Source organism: Patella vulgata, chromosome 2 (genome assembly GCF_932274485.2).
Source record: "Patella vulgata chromosome 2, xgPatVulg1.2, whole genome shotgun sequence".
In the NCBI taxonomy this organism is placed as follows: Eukaryota; Metazoa; Mollusca; class Gastropoda; family Patellidae; genus Patella; species Patella vulgata.
This window is the reverse complement of record NC_065880.2, coordinates 9,909,956-9,931,247: the sequence shown is the minus strand read 5'-3', so window position 1 is coordinate 9,931,247 and position 21,292 is coordinate 9,909,956. Positions and strand designations below refer to the sequence as shown.

The 21,292-nt window shown below is 38.0% G+C and overlaps 2 protein-coding genes across 4 annotated transcripts; one reads left to right on the top strand and one right to left on the bottom strand.

Annotated features, from left to right (window-relative positions):
* Positions 1 to 837: 837 nt before the first annotated feature.
* LOC126812241 (2-oxoglutarate and iron-dependent oxygenase domain-containing protein 3) lies at positions 838 to 10,162 on the bottom strand. Its single transcript, XM_050538531.2, has 9 exons — positions 9,566 to 10,162; positions 8,765 to 9,012; positions 7,677 to 7,752; positions 7,124 to 7,166; positions 6,621 to 6,685; positions 5,829 to 5,885; positions 3,874 to 4,027; positions 3,181 to 3,304; positions 838 to 998 (listed from the first exon to the last, which is right to left on the bottom strand). Exons 1-9 carry the CDS (start codon positions 9,598 to 9,600, stop codon positions 862 to 864), a joined length of 939 nt encoding a protein of 312 aa, XP_050394488.1. The 5' UTR covers positions 9,601 to 10,162; the 3' UTR covers positions 838 to 861.
* LOC126812244 (uncharacterized) lies at positions 10,073 to 20,861 on the top strand. Of its 3 annotated transcripts, none has more exons than XM_050538534.1 (6): positions 10,073 to 10,168; positions 12,373 to 12,601; positions 14,606 to 14,774; positions 15,454 to 15,527; positions 17,175 to 17,305; positions 19,813 to 20,861. In XM_050538534.1, the coding sequence occupies exons 2-6, from the start codon at positions 12,392 to 12,394 to the stop codon at positions 20,048 to 20,050; spliced, it is 822 nt and encodes a 273-aa protein (XP_050394491.1). In that variant the 5' UTR covers positions 10,073 to 10,168; positions 12,373 to 12,391; the 3' UTR covers positions 20,051 to 20,861. The 3 variants fall into 3 exon arrangements, with proteins under 3 accessions (XP_050394491.1, XP_050394492.1, XP_050394490.1); XM_050538535.2 differs by lacking the exon at positions 10,073 to 10,168 and adding an exon at positions 10,320 to 10,404; XM_050538533.2 differs by lacking the exon at positions 10,073 to 10,168 and adding an exon at positions 10,560 to 10,664.
* Positions 20,862 to 21,292: the final 431 nt, after the last annotated feature.

The following is a 21,292-nucleotide window of genomic DNA, read 5'->3' as shown; positions in this document are numbered from 1 at the left end:
ATTTCAGGCCTAAAGAAATTCCTACAATTGGCAGATTTAGCTGTTGTATAATGTATGTTTAAATTGTTTCTTTATAACATTTATAGGCTATACCCATTAGAATTTGTCCACCACTGTTTAACACTAATCCATGCAAAGAATGACAGGACTAATGAATATCTGTACACCCCATGTAGAGGGCTATGATGGACATATTTTGTACAGACAGTATTTAGGAGTTTTCGTGAAAGATGGCAATAAATCCATGTTGATTGTAATATAATGGAAGCATCAAAAGAGAGAGAGAGAGATGGGGTTTAACGTCCACTACACTCGACACAAACTAGGTCATTTTGGGACTAACACATGGTTCGATTTTATTTCAATAATTTGCTTGAGCATAGGGGTCTTTAGCAGTGAGAGGAAACCGGAGGACCCAGAGAAATCCCACAAGGTTGGATAGGCGACCCTATTTTTTGTTACATACAACCAGGGAATCTAAACCACGGCAGTTGACTCCACGACAGATCTTATTATAATGCAGCGCGCACGTGCTAACCATTTGGCAATCCACCCCACCCCCTCCCACCAGTAAATAAGAGAGGGAGAGAGGGAGGGGGTTTAATGGCAACTCGACACAAATTAGCTCATTTTGGGACTAACATATGGTTCAATTTTATTTTAATAATTCGCTTGCGCGTAGGGGTCTTTAGCAGTGGGAGGACCATGAACTATCGGGAATCAAACCATGCCAGTTGACTTAAATGACATGACCTTATGATGCAGTGCGCACATGCTAACCATTTGCGTGCGCCCCCGCCTCCCCCCTTCCAGTAAATAAGAACAAATGTATGGGGGTTGTTTAAAGTAAAAACGTATATTTTATTTATAAGAAGGATCTTGAATAGCTTGTCTAGGATCACATGTGAAGGAAACAGTTATAGCGTATCTAACACCATCCTTTAATCTTTCTACACGATGTAAATTCTCTGATCCTGATGTAAAAAATGATACACGACCTGAAATTAGATAAAAGAATTAATTAACAGCTATATATCAACTGGTAATAGGTTATTTTTAGAATAGGTTATTTTTAGAATAGGTCATTTTTAGAATAGGTTATTTTTTAGAATAAAATAGGAATTATGGATAAATCTAATCCATCACAGTAGTGTTTCTGAATACTCTAGATCGAATACCAACCAGTGCTCACTCTGGGTTTCATTTTTTTTCCGCCAATTTTTCATTTGAATTTATTAGCCATATATTTTCTCCGCCAAAATAAAGAACAAATATCTATTAGATTTTTTCAGTATTTTCTTCTTTTTTTTTTTACATAAGAACATACAATATTCCTTTGATAGGCCTATTACAATTTACAATATTCTTCTCTGCTTTGCAGAAGCTTTTTCAACATCTGGGTTAACCACTTTTCCGTTACTTAGTAACATTAAATTACTGTGTATTTGTTTATCTATAATCTTCCATAATGCCCCTTTAAGATTTTTCTTTTTTGAAATTTTTCTCTGTCGCGAACTTTTGAGGTAGCCTACATGCAGACCTATTGTAGAAGTTGATACCGCTTCAACACGGGCCATGACATGTGATTTGATGATAACTGACTTTCGACAACCCAAAGAATATACATGTATACGTAATTATAAACTGTAACAACAAACCTGGCTTCATTTATTAACGATACGGGCAACAGGAGTAAGAAAAAGATAAAACAGACGTCATAATTCAATAATCCCAAACAAATCGAGCGAGTATTAGTGTCCGCCATTTTGAATATATAGAAACAGTCAAAAAGCCACCGATTCGTATTTGAAGACAAATAATTAAATCTTTTGTCTCTTAATTAGTTTATTACTACTCGTACTGTAAATACTAATCAACACTAATCCGAGATTGATCAAGAGACAAAAGATATCTCCATTAATGGCACCTAATTGATTGATAACTGACTCAGCCAAGCGCAATAGACTGTAACGGGTATGCATGGCGTGGAAATCAAAGCTTTGTGGCAAGAAAAAAGTATCACCATGGTTAAAAAAGAATCGCCATACAGGAAAAAGTTATCGCCAAATAATTCGCCAGATTGAATATTTTATCGCGAAAATTATATTTTTATCGCAATTGGCGGCAATGGCGATCGACAGTGTGAGCCCTGATACCAACTGTCAAGATTTTGTTGGCAACACCCATCTCCTGTAATCTGCAAAAACCTTGTAAATCTGTTGAATGCAAATTTGAGAAAACAAAGGAAAATTGTTTTGTTTCAGGATTAAGCTACTGAATATAAAACAAATTTTATTTTGGCTTTTTAGATGAGGATAATTAGAAGCCTTTTCAGAGAGAGAGAGAGAGAGAGACAGAGATGGGGTTTAACCTCCACTCAACACCAACTAGGTCATTTCGGGACTAACACATGGTTCAATTTTAGTTCAATAATTCGCTTGCGCATAGGGGTCTTTAGCAGTGGGGGGAAACTAGAGGACCCAGAGAAAACCCACAAGGTTGGAAAGCCTTTTCAGTGAAGGAGAAAACCCTATATTATATACTAAATCCAAATATGGGTCTAACTCAATTTTCACCAAAAGTTGACTTACTAGGTTTTTGCAGATTACAGAAGCCATGCATTCATACACAGGAGCTAAGTTTTCCATACCATCCAAATGACTACGCCATTTGTCTTTGCCAGGCCCTGCACCACTGACAAGGGGGAACCAGGCTGGAAAATCTTCAGGAACCTTCTGGGCCAACACCAGGATCTAACTCAGGACTACCTGGTTAGTGAGTCAAGAGTCCTACTCACCGAGCCATCGTGACTGACAACCAGGATTTAATTTCGGAGACCGACATGTCTAATCTTGGCAACTGAAAACAGTGTGATTTAACCCTATGTTAGTCTCACCTAGTCTTGATTCAACTGATTTAGTCTCACCTAGTCTTGATTCAACTAGTCTCACCTACATGTAGTCTTGATTCAACTGCTTTAGTCTCAACTAGTCTCACAAGGTCTTGGTTCAACTGTTCAGTCCCATCTAGTCTTGGTTAGACTGCTGTAGTCTTACCTAGTCTAGGTTCAACTGTTTTAGTCTTACGTAGTTTTGGTTCAACTGTTTTAGCCTCACCTAGTCTTAGTTCAACTGCCTTACCTAGTATGTATTTCAATGTTTTTGTCTCATCTAGACTTACCTAGTCTGGGTTCAATGGTTTTATTACTGTTTTCATCTATAAATATAAATCGTCCACCAGTGAAATCTTGTTCGTATGTAGATAAATATAATAATGATGTGTAATGGAACGAACCATACGTCTCCTGAAAACAAACCAGAAAAGTCAGTTTAATAGCATCCAGGGTTTCTTTTACGAATTCCCAAATGGAGAGAGAGAGAGAAAGAGAGAGAGAGATATGGGGATTATAAACCTCCACTTGACACAAACTAGGTCATTTCGGCACTAACATATGGTTCAATTTTATTTCAATAAGTCACTTGCGCGTAGGGGGTCTTTAGCAGTGGAAGGAAACCGTATGAACAGAGAAAACCCACAAGGTTGGACAAGCGACCCAACTCCTTGTCACGTACAACCAGGGAATTGTAGAATTCCCAAATGGAACATTGCTCCCTAAGAAAATCAAAATATAATTTGACAGATTTGCAGTAAATATTATTATAATTCGGGGTCAAGATACTATTATTTATAAACTTGTTTCGATACAACAATCCCCCCAAGGCTTTTTTTAATCATGTCTCTAAACGTTAAACCCCATTTCATTTCATTTTATAAAGATATCTTGAACAGTTTCTGAGATATTCCCTCAAAAACAAAAACAGAGATATGGATGCACATGGTCCGTTTTCGACAAAGGATTATAATACTAGTTACCTTATCAACATGTGCATGCCAATATTCATCATGAATAGTACTTGGTTCTTTCATATTCATACGCGAAAAAAACGTTGGTTTTGTTAAATATAGTTTATCTTGTGGAATGTTAAATTCTCTTGCTATGGCTTTATGTATCTGATTCTTCACTTTCCTAAAATTCAAAACAGAAATTCATCCAGCCATGAAAATAAAAGAGAAAAAAGATAGGTGGCCAGGCAACGAACCATACACCCACAGCAGCTATTTTTTCTTTCGTCAGTAATCAAACATTGATAGTAGACTAAAATCTACATAAATATCAGAAAATTATTAGAATTTGTTTGAGTTCTAGTTCTGACCCACAGATGGGGGCGACGTCTATCATGTGCCTCACACATGGGGGGTCCGCCCCCCCCCCCACCAATTATTTTTCTGGGTGGTCTGAATATACGTGCCCCCCCCCCCCAATTTACATAGTAGGCCCTAACTCATATTTATTTACAACGATTATTAGGATTAGATAAGATTCTATCTGTATAAAACCTGTACATATCCCAATATGTTGGTGTGATGTTTTAGTTTAACCCCGTAAAATATGCTAAAACAGTGTTTACAGAAGAAAATTTGTTTATTGGGAGTGGCCCCCTAAACCCTCCCCCACACTCTCTCTTTTGCGTTACATCGGCTACTGTGCAGCCTCGTGCCTCCAGCGTCACAGATTGTCAACATTTTATATAATTTCATTTGCGGACCACCCCAATATGTATTTCACTGCTATGCCTCTGACGACAATATACGACCGCATTTCAATCTCGGCCTATAAAAATGACCTATTTTTAACTTCTTGCCATTTTTATGGGAAGCAACTCTGCATCCGTCTTCCATTAGCCCCATTGATGTAAACAAGTAGGCCATTAAACCCCATTTTATATCAGAATAACGAAGTAAAAGTTGTGTTTATTTTTTTACCTGAATCCTGGGTTTAATCGTTATCTTTATGTGTATTTATCTTTCATAAACATATTTTTTCAATGAAATGGGGTTTCTGTCCTACTGTTCTGCTTGAACTGGGCTAATGAAGACAGGCATACGCCATACAGTGTTCTATGAGTGAATTTTAGCCCGAATAGTAGCATTACAGTCTACTCTTATATTTAATTACAACTGCCAAGGGATCTTTGACATACACTCCAATGTGTACACGGGTCCTCAGGTTTTTTTTACCATCCCAATGACTAGACAGCTGACAAGGGATCTTTTAGGTGCATGCCAACGAATACACGGGACCTTGGTTTTTTGTACCATCCGAACGACTAAACAGCTGTCGTCTTACACTTCGCCATCGTGGCTCCATATAATTTTTCAATTTTAAACTATGTAGAACAATAACATAAAAGTGGAAAGAAAGCATATAGGCTTTGGCTGTTGTTCAAAGAGAGAGAGAGAGAAATGGAGTTTAACGTCCACTCCACACAAACCAGGTAATTTCTGGACTAACATATGGTTCAATTGTATTTCAATAATTAGCTTGCACAGTTGGTAGAAACCAGAGGAGCCATAGAAAACCCATGAGGTTGGACAGACGACCCTACTCGTTCTCACGCACAACCTGGGAATCAAAACCATGCCAGATGACTCAATGACAGAAGTGCAGGAGGACCGCACTACACGCAAAACAAAAATCTACAAGATAAGACAGAAAATAGACATTGCACCAAATAAACAAATATCAAATCAAGTGAATGGATCCGGGGGCTAGCCATAAGCGTCCACTGCGCTGTACAGTCCCAGGCCTGTAGTGACACAGACTTCACTCAAATTTAAAAACAATCAGGAATACAAAAAAGACGTAACAGAAATAATGCGACCAATCTTGACAGTGGTCGTTTCTTCGATGCTAACCATTCGGCCATCGAATCCCCCTAAAATATTGTTTAAACTAAATAAAGTAAGAGTTATAATTTGTGACTAACCTGTATATATTAAAATCTTGTATTGATAATAAATCTATATCTTCTGATTTTATAACACTGAAATAATAACACAAATCCTCAAACCATAAAGATTTCAAGGTTCTATTAGGTTGGGGCGGATCCAGGAATTTTTGCAGGAGGGGGTTTGCCAGGTCCCTGACACAATGTATCTCCCCCCCCCCCCTTCCCGCATGGTCTCTATCGTCATTTTGGCGTATATACATACACATTGAGCTTTTTAAACAGAGACATTCAACATCTCGTTTGACACCAATTTTTATTATAAAATGATAGAAATGAAATGAAATGGGGTTTAACGTCCTACTGTTCTGCTCCTATACTGGGCTAATGAAGACGGGCATACGCCATACAGTGTGCTATGAGGGAAATTTTGCCCGGACAGCGGCACTATCGCCTACTCTTATATCGAATTCCAACTGCCAAGGGATCTTTTACGTGCATTCCAATCTATACACGGGACCTCGGTTTTTCGTCTCATCCGAAGGACTAGACAGCTTTCCTTGCCAGGCCCTCCGTTCTGCACCACTGACAAGAGGGAAACCACGTCGGAAAATCCCGATGAACTTTCTCGGCCAATGCAGGGATCGAACACCCGACCTGCAGGATAGCGAGCCAGCGCCAATCACAACAGACAGAGTTAAAGTTATCGTTTTTAGTAAATCAAACAGTGAAAGTGAAAGTCTGGACATCTGTAACAATTACAGCCCATGTCTACATTCTACATTATGTCGATAAAATTTATTGTAAATTAATAATATTTTCAATCCTTACTTGTAAATATTTATAAAGGCATTGTCTTTGGATAAGGCACCAGAATGAAGATCTAAAATAGATGCCTGAAAAACAAACAAAGGAACATGTATATTTTGAATCAATTGACAAGGTCTACGATGTACGATACTACAAATGACTATATAAAAACTTCTTAGATAGGCGATTAGTAATTATGGGGTCTTTGTGGCCAAAAGGTAAAATGCATGCACATTAGATCATAAGGTCTGTCATTGAGTCAAGTGGCGTGGTTTCGATTCCTCTCTTGTATGTAACAACTGCGTGGGTTTTCTCCGGGTCCTCCGGCCAGTTTCCACCAACAGCTAAAGACCCCTACGTGCAAGTGAATTATTGAATAGAGAGAAAGAGAGAAAAAGAAATGCGGTTTAACATCCACTCGACACAAACTAGGTCATTTTGGGACTAACATATGATTGAATTTTATTTCAATAATTCAATAAATGTCAACAACATTTAAATTAGTCAATGGAAATTATTCTTACCCCTCCACTTGACCCACCAAGTGCAAGACCTTTCTTGGCAACACTGAAAATAAAAAAACAGCATCATGAGGTCCGATGCTCACACCAACATAAATAAAAAAAAGGGGAAAATTTATTCAATTACTTTCTTAATTTTACATAATTTGACTACCACACTGATCAAGTTATATTGGTGGAACCCAATTTACAGGGGGGCACAAACATATTTTCCCAGGGGGAGCGCCATCCAAAAATCAGCTCACTCAGCATTAGAAAATCAATTATTACCCCCAGTTAGGTCGAAAAGTAGATAGTAAGTATAGCATTATGTAAAGTTGGGATGAGTTGTCTTTTATCTTGGGATGAGTTGTCTTCTAACTTGGGATGAGTTGTCTTCTAACTTGGGATGAGTTGTCTTATATTGGGATGAGTTGTCTTTCAGATGAGTTGTCTGTATACCTTATCACCATGTATAACAGTCCAAAAATGATTAAAATCGATCAATACTAGCGTAAGTTATGGTCGAATTACTTTGTAATGATTACATAAATGATTACATGATTACATTATTTACCTCAAAAGATGAAGAGCATCATCTTCATCAATCAGATCATCCATAACAACACGACCACATGTTTTAGGTTTACATGCTGAAATATAAAATATCAGTCCATTAAACTGATCTCAATGGGTTTCTTTTTCGTCTAATCCAACAGAATGAAGTTACTAAAACCAGGAAATAAATAAACTTGATAACTATTTAGTAATGTAAACTCTGTTTGAATAACATGAAATTAAATAGTCGCTACTATGGTGTCGATCTTGTCGAATGAGTGCTGAGATTGGTTGTATTACCACAATATTTTAGAATACTTTTGCATATTCTACAAACAACTTTCGTTGTGTCACCTTTTAAAAACCCAAAGTTTTCACAAACTTTAGATTTATATTTCGCTGGAGGATTTGTTATTGCGACTGTGTTTTCCACCATTTTGATTTTTACTATCTATTATATTTACGTTTTAAATTTATAAAATTCTAGAGTAAAATGTTGTTTTATGTATTTAAATATGTATGTTTTATTAACTAAGCCTATAACAAACTTTAAAATTCGGAAACAAAACGAAAAGGCCTTTAAAATGTTGTTAATCTAAACCTAAGAAACTAACACTGCAAAATCATGGTCGACCTTTTGGCTAAAGAGAGAGAGAAATGAGATTTAAAGTCCATTCGACACAAACTAGGTCATTTCGGGACTAACATATGGTTCAATTTTATTTTAATAATTCGCTTCCTTGTATGAATATTTAACAGTGGGAGTAAACCGGAGGACCCAGAGAAAACCCACAAGGTTGGACAGGCGATCCTACTACTTGTCACGTACAACTGGGGAATCAAAACCACTCCGGTTTGCTCCCACTGTTAAAAACCCCTACACACAAGTGAATTATTGGAATAAAATTGATCTATGTGTTAGTCTCGAAATGACCTAGTTTGTGTCAAGTGGACGTTAAACCCATCTCTCTATCACTCTCTCTGATTCACTCACTTACACAAGTGGAGTTAAACCCCATCTCTCTATCTTTCTCTCTCTCTCTCACTCACTCACACACACTAAATATTACATCCCTGCTAAGTTCTAACAATTAATCAACAACAAACCTTCAAATTTTTCTAGCTGGTAATCATTAGAACATGGAAGTTGATAGAAGGATCTTTTAACTTTACTTGTTGCTGGTACTAGTGTTTCAAACTCATTCTCATCTCTATATATTAGATAGATAAACAGTGCAAGGGAGACAACTACACTTAAGCCTGCACCTAGATAAAACACTGATGATGACACAACACAGGTTGAATGTTTCTGTTTCTTTGCTTTTGTTTTGTCATCTGTTAAGTTCTCAATATTCCTTAAAGGTAAAAATATCTCAAAATAAAACAACAAAATTTCAACAGATTTATGGCAATAAATTCTCGTAAAAGGAGGTAATTTGCTTGAATAAAAGGTTTATCTCTCTCACCAAGAAATAAATTATACATGAACTGGTTGTAAGTAATCTTTAGTCTTACCTAATATCAAAACATAGATAGACATACTTTGATTAACACACAAATCCGCAAAATGACTCAAATTTTACATTTTTCACTAAAATTTTTAACAATGTATATATTTTTTCAAACATGGGTAAATTTGCAATGTGCACACTGTACACCTTAACAATGGCTCGTCAGATTTGTCTCAAATTTTGTTAGTCTAATATTTTTTTTTTTTTTTTTTTTTTAAACAATATTTTTATTCATTAAATCTGAATTATGAAACATAACCGATGCAGCGGTTTAGTCAAATTGAAGAAAAAAACAAAAAAGCACTACAAAATCACGACAAGATGGCTAATAGTAAGTGCAGGAAGACCGCACTACTATGTCAAGGCTACGAATGTTATAAAATGTTATTATTTTAACCTTTTTGTAACTGTATTTCTTTTTCTACCACTCATTATTCTGTCGTTGACATAAGTTGGTTCAGTGCTTGATGAAGTTGATATAAATCATTATCATAACTTAAAAATGAAATCCATACAAATTTGCGGTCTAATCCAATTGAAGAGTGATAACTTTGTTGAACTTATTGTTGATGAAAAACATATATTCAGAACAGACAGGCTCAGCAGAACGGCTAGCAGCTGAAACATCCGAAACTACAAAAACTTTGTTTTTCCAAAGAAATGACTGTCCTTATTTTTGATGTTTTGTTTTCGATATCGACTGTTTTCTGCATTGACAACTGTAATAAACTAATTGTCGTAATAAAATTGATTTTCAAGAAACAATATTCTACATAGATTGTACCGTGGTTTACTAATAAAGATAGTATTTTCTCTGAAATAATATTATTTGTTTACGTCGGCGACTCGGCTCTTTGACACCGGAAATACACGTGTATTATAAGTCTTACTAAATAGAGTTGTCTCCCTTCAACCTTCCGTAGATTTGTGATTGTTTTTGTTTGTTTTTTTAAGCTGGGAGAAAGGGCGGCAAGTGGGAGCTTTGTCTGCATTGATACTTGTAGGTATTTTTAGTAGACGAGGGAAAGACCATACAACATTGACAGTTGTACGTTAAAACAGATGCGCGAGGCGCTATTGCACTTTCGTACCTCTACCAGTTCCCGTGGTCGTAGGTACTTGAAATTTTCAGAGGGTGTTAAGGGGGACTAGCAATGACTTGTTATTCGAGTCTAAATAGTGAACAAAGCAAATGGCGTCAAACGGATGAAGTTCTCTCTCGTTAGAAATTAAAAGGTCGGTAAAATAAAAAGCTACTGATCGATTCGGCTGAAATTTGGTGTGTGGTCATTGCTAGCCCCCCTTAACATGCTCTGAAAATTTCAAGTACCTACGACTACGGGAACTGGTAGAGGTACGAAAGTGCAATAGCCCCCGCGAAGCCTCCTTTTTTTGTGTTTCTCATGTCCCATTTCTATAGATCAGACGAATGAGACTATGCAAATCCTGGGGTCGGGAAGGTTTTCTTTACGAACCCGATTACAATCCTACTTAAGGTACTAAACTTAGGCTTTCACTATATTTTTATCTTTACTTTTTTTCGATAGAATTGTTTTATTTCAATATTTGTATAATAAAAGTCAAAATTACACTGTTAGTTTTTGGAATTATATATACCATTCAAAAAAAGTAGGGGATATTTGATTTTGGGGGCATAATACTAAAATATGCAAATGACTACGAAAAAAGTCACTATAGAACCTAACAGAAGAAACATTTCCAGTAACATGTGACGCCCAAACGCACCAATAGCTACCGCATGGAATGCAGGTGATGCTTGGGATCATCATGGGTGTCCAACCCAAGATTTGCACGACTCTGACTTTGAATGTTACAGTCATTGTGGCATTGAATTCCAGGGTGGAAACATCAGTTTAATTGTTTTAGTGACCAGAAAACAAATTTTGATATGCGTCGGCTTACCCAAAATGAAAGGTTATGTGCCCTTGGCATGCTACAGATCGGCACAACACAGGCGGTTGTGGCGCGGACGATGAATGTTTCTCAGTCTGTCATAAGCAGGCTATGGTCCAGATACCGTGATACACAATCTGTACAGGACAGACCACGCTCAGGTCGACCAAGGGCGACAACTCAAGCCCAGGATCGATTTATCCGTACCTTGGCCTTGAGAAATCGTGTCATCACAGCAAATCAGATCAGCGCTCGTCTTCAAACAGACACTGGTGTGAGAGTGAGTGGCCAGAAGATTCGGAATCGACTGCATAGGGGTCACCTTCGCGCCCGACGTCCTCGCGTGATCCCTTGTTTGAGAGATCATCACATTCAGGCAAGACGTCGTTGGTGTAGGGATCGTCAACACTGGGATAATCGACGCTGGAGCAATGTGATGTTTTCAGATGAGTCAAGGTTCACCGTTGATTTTTTGGACAGACGTACATGTAGGAGGGTGTGGCGTCGTCGAAACGAGCGCTTCCAAGACGTTAACGTCATCAGACATGATCGATTTGGGGGTGGTTCTGTTATGGTGTGGGGAGGCATCACTGTTGCTGGAAGAACGGCTTTACATGTTGGCGCAGGGCGTGTTACAGGCCAGTACTACCGGGACAACATCTTGGCAGTCCATGTTGTGCCGTTCGCACGACGTCATGGCCGCCGTTTCATCTTCCAGGATGACAACGCAAGATGTCACAGGGCCAGGATCGTTACAGGTTACCTCCAACAACAGAACATCACCACATTACCTTGGCCAGCACTGAGTCCCGACCTCTCCCCCATCGAGCATGTCTGGGACATGCTTGGACAGAGGTTACGTCAACGTCAACAACGTCCTGCCAATGTCCAAGAACTTGCTGGTGCGTTGCAACAGGAATGGGACAATCTGGACCAAAATGACCTTAGACGTCTCATTAGGAGTATGCCACGTCGGATCAATGCTTGTTTGGCAAACAGAGGAGGATTTACCCGTTACTGACTTGGTTGTGATGCTGTGGTAACTTTGCTGTTTGACCCCGGGTATCATTTTACCCTTATAATTGTCAGTCTGTGCCTTACTTAGTCTAACGATCATTTGGAATAAATCGATGAATGTGAACTTCATTTCATTTTGTCATTTGTTTCTTCGTCAGTTTCATTAGGTGACTTTAATAACACTTAAAAATCAAATATCCCCTACTCTCCAAAAACATTTTAGATTTTTAAAAAAATTTTTTTAATTAAATTTATCCTACCTTACACTTACAGGTTTCAAGAGAAAGTTGAAATGGCTAAAACAAGGAACAAATCAAGTAAATCAACAACAGGGGCAGACAAACCGAAACCCACAATAAAAAAACAGAAAGAAAAAGTTGTCAAGAAAACCGAAATAAAGAAAAAGACTAAAGCTGCCATTGATGACATGAAAAATGAAGAAACTTCGAAAGCTTCACCTAAACATTATCCTAAATTGATTGATGAGGATACAAATTTTGAGGTAGGCCAGAGATTTTTGATCTTGGTGTAACAAGGCTTATTTCCTTGCGAATCACACAAATTATCTTGTAAATACATGTAATTTAGACATCAACTTTCAATTGAAGGAAAAATTATGCTAACAAGCAAGCCTGGAAATAAGGCACCTGTCTGTGACAATTATGTCAGGCACAGATTCAGGCACATAATCTCTGGTGCCAGTCATTTGGTCCGGCACTGATTTGTGTTTTTTATTGATATTAATACATGTCCGGCACTAAGTTGAAATTGTCAGGTACTATTTCATCAATCACGTAGCAAATTAGTGCCAGACATTTTGTAAGATACATCTAAAACCGTTATTTCCAGGCCTGCTAACAAGGCACGCCACTGTTGCATACAGAGGTTTCATCTTCATTGGTCTAGGAAGGCATGGCTCGAAATGTTCGCCTGTCTACTTGTCGCCGACAGGCGATTTTTTCGTCTGACAGGTAGCAAATAAAACTACCTGTCGCAAGCGACAGGTGGACTCAATTTTACTTGATGTTCAGTAAATTGACCACAATACTCACGTCCACGTCACGTACATTTAATTATTTGTTTCTAAATGCAAGAAGTAAGAACAGAAATACAGCGAAAAGCCGCCATTTGCAGTGTTTACATTTCGCTCTGTCGTAGGCTACAGTTACTCACACAGTTTGGAAGTAGACAATTTTATATCAATGAATTTCACACCATCTACGCTTGTTTTCATCTGCTTGACACTAGTTTATAGCATTATGGAGTATTGTATCTAAAAAAAATTAAAACGCACCCCCAAGTCACCTGAAATAATTCTACCGTAACGACACCACAGTAAATATAGTAGTGGTTGGAATGGAAATGCACACGGCTCGTTGCTTGGTGTATTTAATCATTTAAAAAGTTTTAAACAATTTCCATAAATAAAGGCTATGAATAATTTATAAGACAATTTGACAAAATCAAAAAATCAGGTCGGAAAAATATTTCATATATAAATATAATTTGTAGCGTAAATATAGCCCGGATATGTGAGAAGGGAATTCCAGGTGGCGTTATCTGTCCTTCGCACGCGGTACATGTAAATACGATGCCATGCACAGGTGTGATTTATGTTTTGATATTCAATTTATTACGGATATTTTAAAATCTGAATTCTACAACTCAACTGTGAAGTATTTGATTTAGTACGGAAGTGGGGTACCATGATACTTTGCGGAATTCACGTGGATACGGATGATAGAATTGTACGAATCTTCGAGTCGCTGAGCCAAAGCAGATTTGCCGACTTTCAAGAACTTTTAGGCAATCCGATGTCGAAGAAATAAAATGGTTTCATATTACGATATTTATATAGAGCAATGTAGGTCAAAGACCTAACCACGTGTGTGTGTACCTACATGTATGGATATGTGTGATGTGATTAGTCTTTGAGTTTGATAATTGAGAGTGACAGGTTATTTACTGAAGCGACAGGTATGAAGAAAAGCTACCTGTCGCAAGCGACAGGTAGCTTTTTTTAAACATTTCGAGGCCTGGAAAGGCCAAGGAAAAGGGTCGGTAGGTCAGATTTTTTGGGGTTTTTTTTAAGATTTTTTTTTTTATTTTTGCAACAGCTTGATCCTTTTCCGGGTAGAAAGGTTTATCTTCTTTACTTGTGGGTGCACAAATCAATACCGATGACATGGATATCAGAATGTTTAGCATGTGCACGTTGAACCATAAGGTCTGTCATTGAGTCAACTGGCATGTTTTCGATTCCTCGGCTGTACATGACAAGGAGGAGGGTCACCTGTCCAACCTCATGGGTTTTCTCCGGATCCTCCGGTTTCCTCCCACTGCTAAAGACCCATACGTGCAAGCAAATTACTGAAATGAAATTGAACCATGTGTTAGTCCTGAAATGACCTAGTTTGTATCAAGTGGACATTAAACCTCATTTCTCGTTCTCGCTCTTGCTAAAGCAGGAAGAAATTTTGATTATGTATAAAATTTTATATTTTAGTCTCCAGATAAACTGGTATTTACAGCCAAACCATGCACGAGAAATAACAAGGGGGAACTAATATTTGAAGATTTTAAGGAATTCCGTCCGAATCTGACCCCAAAAGAAGTTTTACAGGCTGGTAGTTTTGGTGGTACTTATTTCCGTCCAATCAAATCTAGTGTTACAGGTAGGTTTCTGTCCACACAAATATCATCCATCTTGGATTTAGGGAGAGAGAAACAGTGTTTAACAACTACTCGACGCAAACTACGTCATTTCGTGACTAATATATCATTCAATTTTTTTTCAATTCACTTGGGTATTGGGGTCTTTGTGGGAGGAAACTGATGGACCCAGACCCATACCAGAGATACATGTAACAAAAGAGTTTGGACATGCAACCCAACTCCTTGTCACATATAAGTGGGGCATTGAAACCACCATTCTCACTTAAACATACATTATGCAAGAGATAAATCTGCCTATTGCAGGTCTTTCTTATCTAAATTATTAATTAGACCATAATCAACTCTAGATGGCATTGCTAGCCTGCGATCTTAAGTGGATTATGAGCCGATTTACTGCATAACTTTCCTTCATGATTAAACGATTAAATTGATACACAAGACTATGCTGTTTATCGTACTGACTTTAGTAATGATGATAGAGGCTAGGCAGAAATTTCAAACGCTTAGTTCTCAGTTCATAGTGGATCAATTTGAATGAAATTTTCAGCAAATTGCCTTTACATTATTTAGTTTTTAACTATTATAGGGCGAACTGCCAGCTCGTTATCGAGTCTCCCATAATGTATCTTTAATGTTTATTATTATTTATGTAATAAACTATTGTTATTTTATTATCAGGTAAAAAGTATTCATCTGAAGTTTGGAAAGAATTACCCAGTGATTGGTTAAAAGGCTTAAATATTGGTTCTCAGGTATAATTTACATTGACTGATTTTTACCCTTTCAGTGCAGTTATATAAAAGAAATCATAATATTTGATAATGATAAAAACATTATAAAAATATCATAAATTTTGATAAGAAACAACATAAAATAATCACAAAATTTGATTGTAAAATATCATAAAATTCCACAAGAAGCCTTCATAAAAAGTCAGTGTACGGTCCGTGTGGTCTATCTGGTTGTCACTAGCATTTACTTCTCCTGTTGTGGACAGTTTACTTGGTGTTGCTGGTGATGAAATGAAATGGGGTTAAAGGTTCTACTGTTCTGCTCTGACTTGGCTAATGAAGACGGGCATACGCCATACAGTGTGCTAGGAGAAAAATTTTGCCCGGACAACGGCACTACTCTTATATCAAATTCCAACTGCCTAGGGATCTTTTACGCACACCTCAATGTGTACACAGGAACTCGGTTTTTCGTCCCATCCAAATGACTGTACATTTCCCTTGCCAGACCCTTCGTCCTGCATCACTGACAAGAAGGAACCTAGCTCGAAAATCCTGATGAACTTTATCGGCCAGTGCAGGAACCTCCAGGTTAGCGAACCAATGCCCTACTGACTGAGTCACCGTGGTTCCCTGTGTTACAGTACCATACAAATGCAATCGTGGTTTGTGTTTTCGTGGCTTCTTGTAGACAGTTGTAATAATGGTTCTCATGAATTATCACGTGTAAATATCTAAAAAAAATATGTTGAATGTTAACATTTCTCATTTACCCAAAAAGCATGTTGGAACATAAGGTCAGGCATTGCGTCAAATGGCGTGGTTTTGAGTCCCCGCTTGCACATGACAAAGTGTTGGGTCGTATGTCCAACCTTGTGGATTTTCTCCAGGGCCTCCTATCCTTTTTCCTCACACTGCTAAAGACCCCTACACAAGCAAATTATTGAAATAACATAGAACCATATGTTAGTCCCGAAATAACCTAGTTTGTATCAAGTTGACGTTAAACCAACTTTCTCTGATTTCCCCATATACGTTGAATTTTATAGAGCCACTGTCTGGGCAAAATTATCACCCCTTCGTTGCATGTTGTCCCAATCCAAAAAATACAATCAGGTGAAAATGGGGATCAGACTGCATCAGAAAATATTTCAACCAACCATGACAGCTGAAACAAATTCGTTGTGATTAATTTTCGCGATTCTACTCACACCACCACCATTGTCAGAACTGAAAAAAGTGGCAGGACTGAATTCCATGTCTCTCGATTTCATTCAGGATGTTGTGGACAGACAATCGAACATCCTCGAAACCTTGGTAAATGATACAGGGTTTTAACCCTTGGCAACTTGTTCGCATCCATGAAATCAAATGGGGTTTAATGTCCTACTGTTATGTTCCGAACTGGGCTCATGAAGACAGTTTTCCGCTCAAAATATATATCGTAGGTTGTGTGTAGTAAATATTTTATATATTATAACAGTAGATCGCTTGTAGTAAATATGATAATCGGTTAATAGATATGATATGTTTTATAACAACAGGTTGTGTGTTGTAAATATGATATGGTTTATAACAACAGGTTGCGTGTTGTAAATATGATATGGTTTATAACAATAGGTAGCATGTAGTAACGTGTAGTAAATATAGTATGTTTTATAACAATAGGTAGCGTGTAGTAAATATGATGAGTCCGTGAATAAATATGGTGTAAAATGTGGAGGTAGCCTGGAGATGTGGGAGACGTCTGGTTGGATACATAAACAGGATCCATATGGTTGGTTCCAATGGTATTGTAGGTAGGTATAATATATATAGGTTATATACTATTCAAAAAAAGTAGGGGATATTTGATTTTTAAGTGTTATTAAAGTCACCTAATGAAACTGACGAAGAAACAAATGACAAAATGAAATGAAGTTCACATTCATCGATTTATTCCAAATGATCGTTAGACTAAGTAAGGCACAGACTGACCATTATAAGGGTAAAATGATACCCGGGGTCAAACAGCAAAGTTACCACAGCATCACAACCAAGTCAGTAACGGGTAAATCCTCCTCTGTTTGCCAAACAAGCATTGATCCGACGTGGCATACTCCTAATGAGACGTCTAAGGTCATTTTGGTCCAGATTGTCCCATTCCTGTTGCAACGCAGCAGCAAGTTCTTGGACATTGGCAGGACGTCCAAGCATGTCCCAGACATGCTCGATGGGGGAGAGGTCGGGACTCAGTGCTGGCCAAGGTAATGTGGTGATGTTCTGTTGTTGGAGGTAACCTGTAACGATCCTGGCCCTGTGACATCTTGCGTTGTCATCCTGGAAGATGAAACGGCGGCCATGACGTCGTGCGAACGGCACAACATGGACTGCCAAGATGTTGTCCCGGTAGTACTGGCCTGTAACACGCCCTGCAACAACATGTAAAGCCGTTCTTCCAGCAACAGTGATGCCTCCCCACACCATAACAGAACCACCCCCAAATCGATCATGTCTGATGACGTTAACGTCTTGGAAGCGCTCGTTTCGACGACGCCACACCCTCCTACGTCTGTCCAAAAAATCAACAGTGAACCTTGACTCATCTGAAAACATCACATTGCTCCAGCGTCAATTATCCCAGTGTTGACAATCCCTACACCAACGACGTCTTGCCTGAATGTGATGATCTCTCAAACAAGGGATCACGCGAGGACGTCGGGCGCGAAGGTGACCCCTATGCAGTCGATTCCGAATCGTCTGGCCACTCACTCTCACACCAGTGTCTGTTTGAAGACGAGCGCTGATCTGATTTGCTGTGATGACACGATTTCTCAAGGCCAAGGTACGGATAAATCGATCCTGGGCTTGAGTTGTCGCCCTTGGTCGACCTGAGCGTGGTCTGTCCTGTACAGATTGTGTATCACGGTATCTGGACCATAGCCTGCTTATGACAGACTGAGAAACATTCATCGTCCGCGCCACAACCGCCTGTGTTGTGCCGATCTGTAGCATGCCAAGGGCATGTAACCTTTCATTTTGGGCAAGCCGACGCATATCAAAATTTGTTTTCTGGTCACTAAAACAATTAAACTGATGTTTCCACCCTGGAATTCAATGCCACAATGACTGTAACATTCAAAGTCAGAGTCGTGCAAATCTTGGGTTGGACCCCCATGATGATCCCAAGCATCACATGCATTCCATGCGGTAGCTATTGGTGCGTTTGGGCGTCACATGCAACTGGAAATGTTTCTTCTGTTAGGTTCTATAGTGACTTTTTTCGTAGTCATTTGCATATTTTAGTATTATGGCCCCAAAATCAAATATCCCCTACTTTTTTTGAATAGTATATATTCAAGAGAATAAGGATGTTGTTTTTATTCTATGACTACATGCAAATCTCAGAATACACTGTTCTGTACAGATTATCAATAACAAAATCACCAATAACGTTAAAATTCATCAGAGGTTCCGCCCTTTTTCCTTTCTTTTTTCTTACAAAAATTGTGGTTGCTAGTGTTGACGTCATTACAGTTTGACGTAATTCTGAAAATGACGTCATTCTGGACAAAATTAGTACGTGTCCAAGCTATTGAATACAACCATAGGTTGTTCAATGACTGTATTCAATGATATTTGCTTGTATTCAATGATATTTGCATGTATTCAATGATATTTGCATGTAGGTATATTATATAAACATCATCCTTATCAATGATTAGTAGTTATCTCTTTACTCTGAGGCTTTTTTTAATTACTACTGTTGACTATATATTATATAAACAACATCCTTATCAATGATTAGTAGTTATTCCTTTACTCTGAGGCTTTTTTAATTTCTGTTGTTGTCTATTGAATAGAATGCAACAATTTCATGTCAGCGCAATAGTAATCAGTACTTGATAAGTTCATTTTTAGTGTTGAGATAATTGTTGAACTCTTGACATTCACTATTCCATTTCAATATCTCCTCTCGTTCGGCATAAAAGCTCAAAGCCGGGACGAACCCGCCATAATCTAGATATTCGGATTTAAGGAATGTATAAGAAAATATACCCTTCATGACACTGAGGTCCAGTGGTATGCATGTTTCAGAATCCTCGACAGTTTGAATTCAAGAACCGTCATAGCAGACACAGTGAACTATACTTCATGGATTATGATCATCTTGATTAGTTCAGTGTCTGTCATAATATCAAAATGTCTGTAGAGTGTTCACAAAAAATTGTGCATGATAGACGACAATATACGACTACATGTGGGTGTATAAAATGGTAACATATTCAGGGAAAGTAAAAACTAACATTTGATTTCACAATTTCAGATTTTATCAAGGAAGACGAACCCCAGATGATGAAAGACAGATTGGTCGCTGGTTGCGATGTGCGGGAAAGACAGGAAGATGGAAGAATAATTTGATCTCTAAATGTGTTAATAGTGGATGTGGGTATGATAATATAGGGGTATCCCCGGTCGTACGACAGACCTTATTACACTGGGGTTATAGTTTAACAAAAGAAGACTTCGACACAGAAGCTAAACGTTTAAAACGGAAAAAATAACATCCATTGTGATTTAGACAGAGAAGTGGTGGTTAACATCCACTCGACACAAACTAGATCATTTTTGGGACTAACATATGGTTTGATTTTATTTCAATACTATTAAGGCCCAAGAGAGATATAAATGGTGTTTAACGTCCACTTAACACATTTTGGGACCAACATGGTTTAGTAGTAATGTAGTTGTTGTCAAACACAATTTTGGGATGAAAACAACACTGAATCAATGAAAGACCTTATGATCTAAAGTGTACTTCAATTTGTAATTTGTATGTCAATATGCTTGTCAGGAAATGGGGGGGGGGGGTCATGATGGCTCAGTGGGTAAGACGCCGGCTCGCTAGCTTGGAGGTCAGGTGTTCAATCCCTGCATTGGCCGAGAAACTTCTTCCAGATTTTCCGGCATGGTAAAAGATCCCTTGACTGTTCAAATTTGATATAAGAGTAGGCCGTAGCGCCGCCTTCCGGGCAAAATTTCCCTCATAGCACAGCGTATGGCGTATGCCCTTCTTCATTAGCCTAGTTGGAGTAGGACATTAGGACATTAAACCCAATTTCATTTCATTTGCCAGGATATTCTTATAATTTCCTCATGTTAATGGAAATTCTGATTAGTAATCAATTAGATGGGTGTGGTCTAAACAATTCTAATAAATTAATGCTCATCTTTGTTTTAATAATATTTATAATGAAAGGCAGCATGGATTATTGATATTGTATATTTCATACATGAATTTACACCATTTTATTATACATGCAATATTATTATAGTCTTTTATTAAATTGTATAATATTAAATATAGAAAATAAATGTTACTCCTAAGACTTTTTTTTATTTTTAAATTGGTTCCTTTTTCAGATGAACAACAGGATTTTAATCAAAACTTTTGACAGTAAGATACTAACAACAATCATGTGAGGGTTATGGTATAAAATATCTGACCTCTCCCAGGCCTCTGATGGCTGAAATATCTGACCTCTCCCATGCCTCTGATGGTCTAAAATATCAGATCTCTCCCTAGCCTCTGATAGTCAGAAATATCCGACCTCATATAGTGTGATATATATGACCCCACCCGGGCCTCTGATAGTCCTAAATATATGACCTCTCCCTAACCTCTGATAGTTTTAAATATCAGACCTCTCACTAGCATCCGATGGTCAAAAATATCAGACCTCTCCTTAGCCTCTAATGTTCTGTAATATCTGCACTCTCCCTAGCCTCTGATAGTTTGAAATATC

What these genes read in the sequence shown, in the direction of transcription:
- LOC126812241 (XM_050538531.2), bottom strand. Translation starts at nt 9,600, where the DNA reads ATGAGTGGTAGAAAAAGAAATACAGTTACAAAAAG. An exon ending in CAAGATTTTAATATATACAG is followed by an intron (nt 4,028 to 5,828) that starts GTTAGTCACAAA and finishes TTTGAATTTTAG; the next exon opens with GAAAGTGAAGAATCAGATAC. An exon ending in AACCATTGAACCCAGACTAG is followed by an intron (nt 999 to 3,180) that starts GTAAGTCTAGAT and finishes ATCTAATTTCAG; the next exon opens with GTCGTGTATCATTTTTTACA.
- LOC126812244 (XM_050538533.2), top strand. Translation starts at nt 10,606, where the DNA reads ATGCAAATCCTGGGGTCGGGAAGGTTTTCTTTACGAACCCGATTACAA. An exon ending in ATGAGGATACAAATTTTGAG is followed by an intron (nt 12,602 to 14,605) that starts GTAGGCCAGAGA and finishes TTTATATTTTAG; the next exon opens with TCTCCAGATAAACTGGTATT. An exon ending in GCTTAAATATTGGTTCTCAG is followed by an intron (nt 15,528 to 17,174) that starts GTATAATTTACA and finishes TTATAACAATAG; the next exon opens with GTAGCGTGTAGTAAATATGA.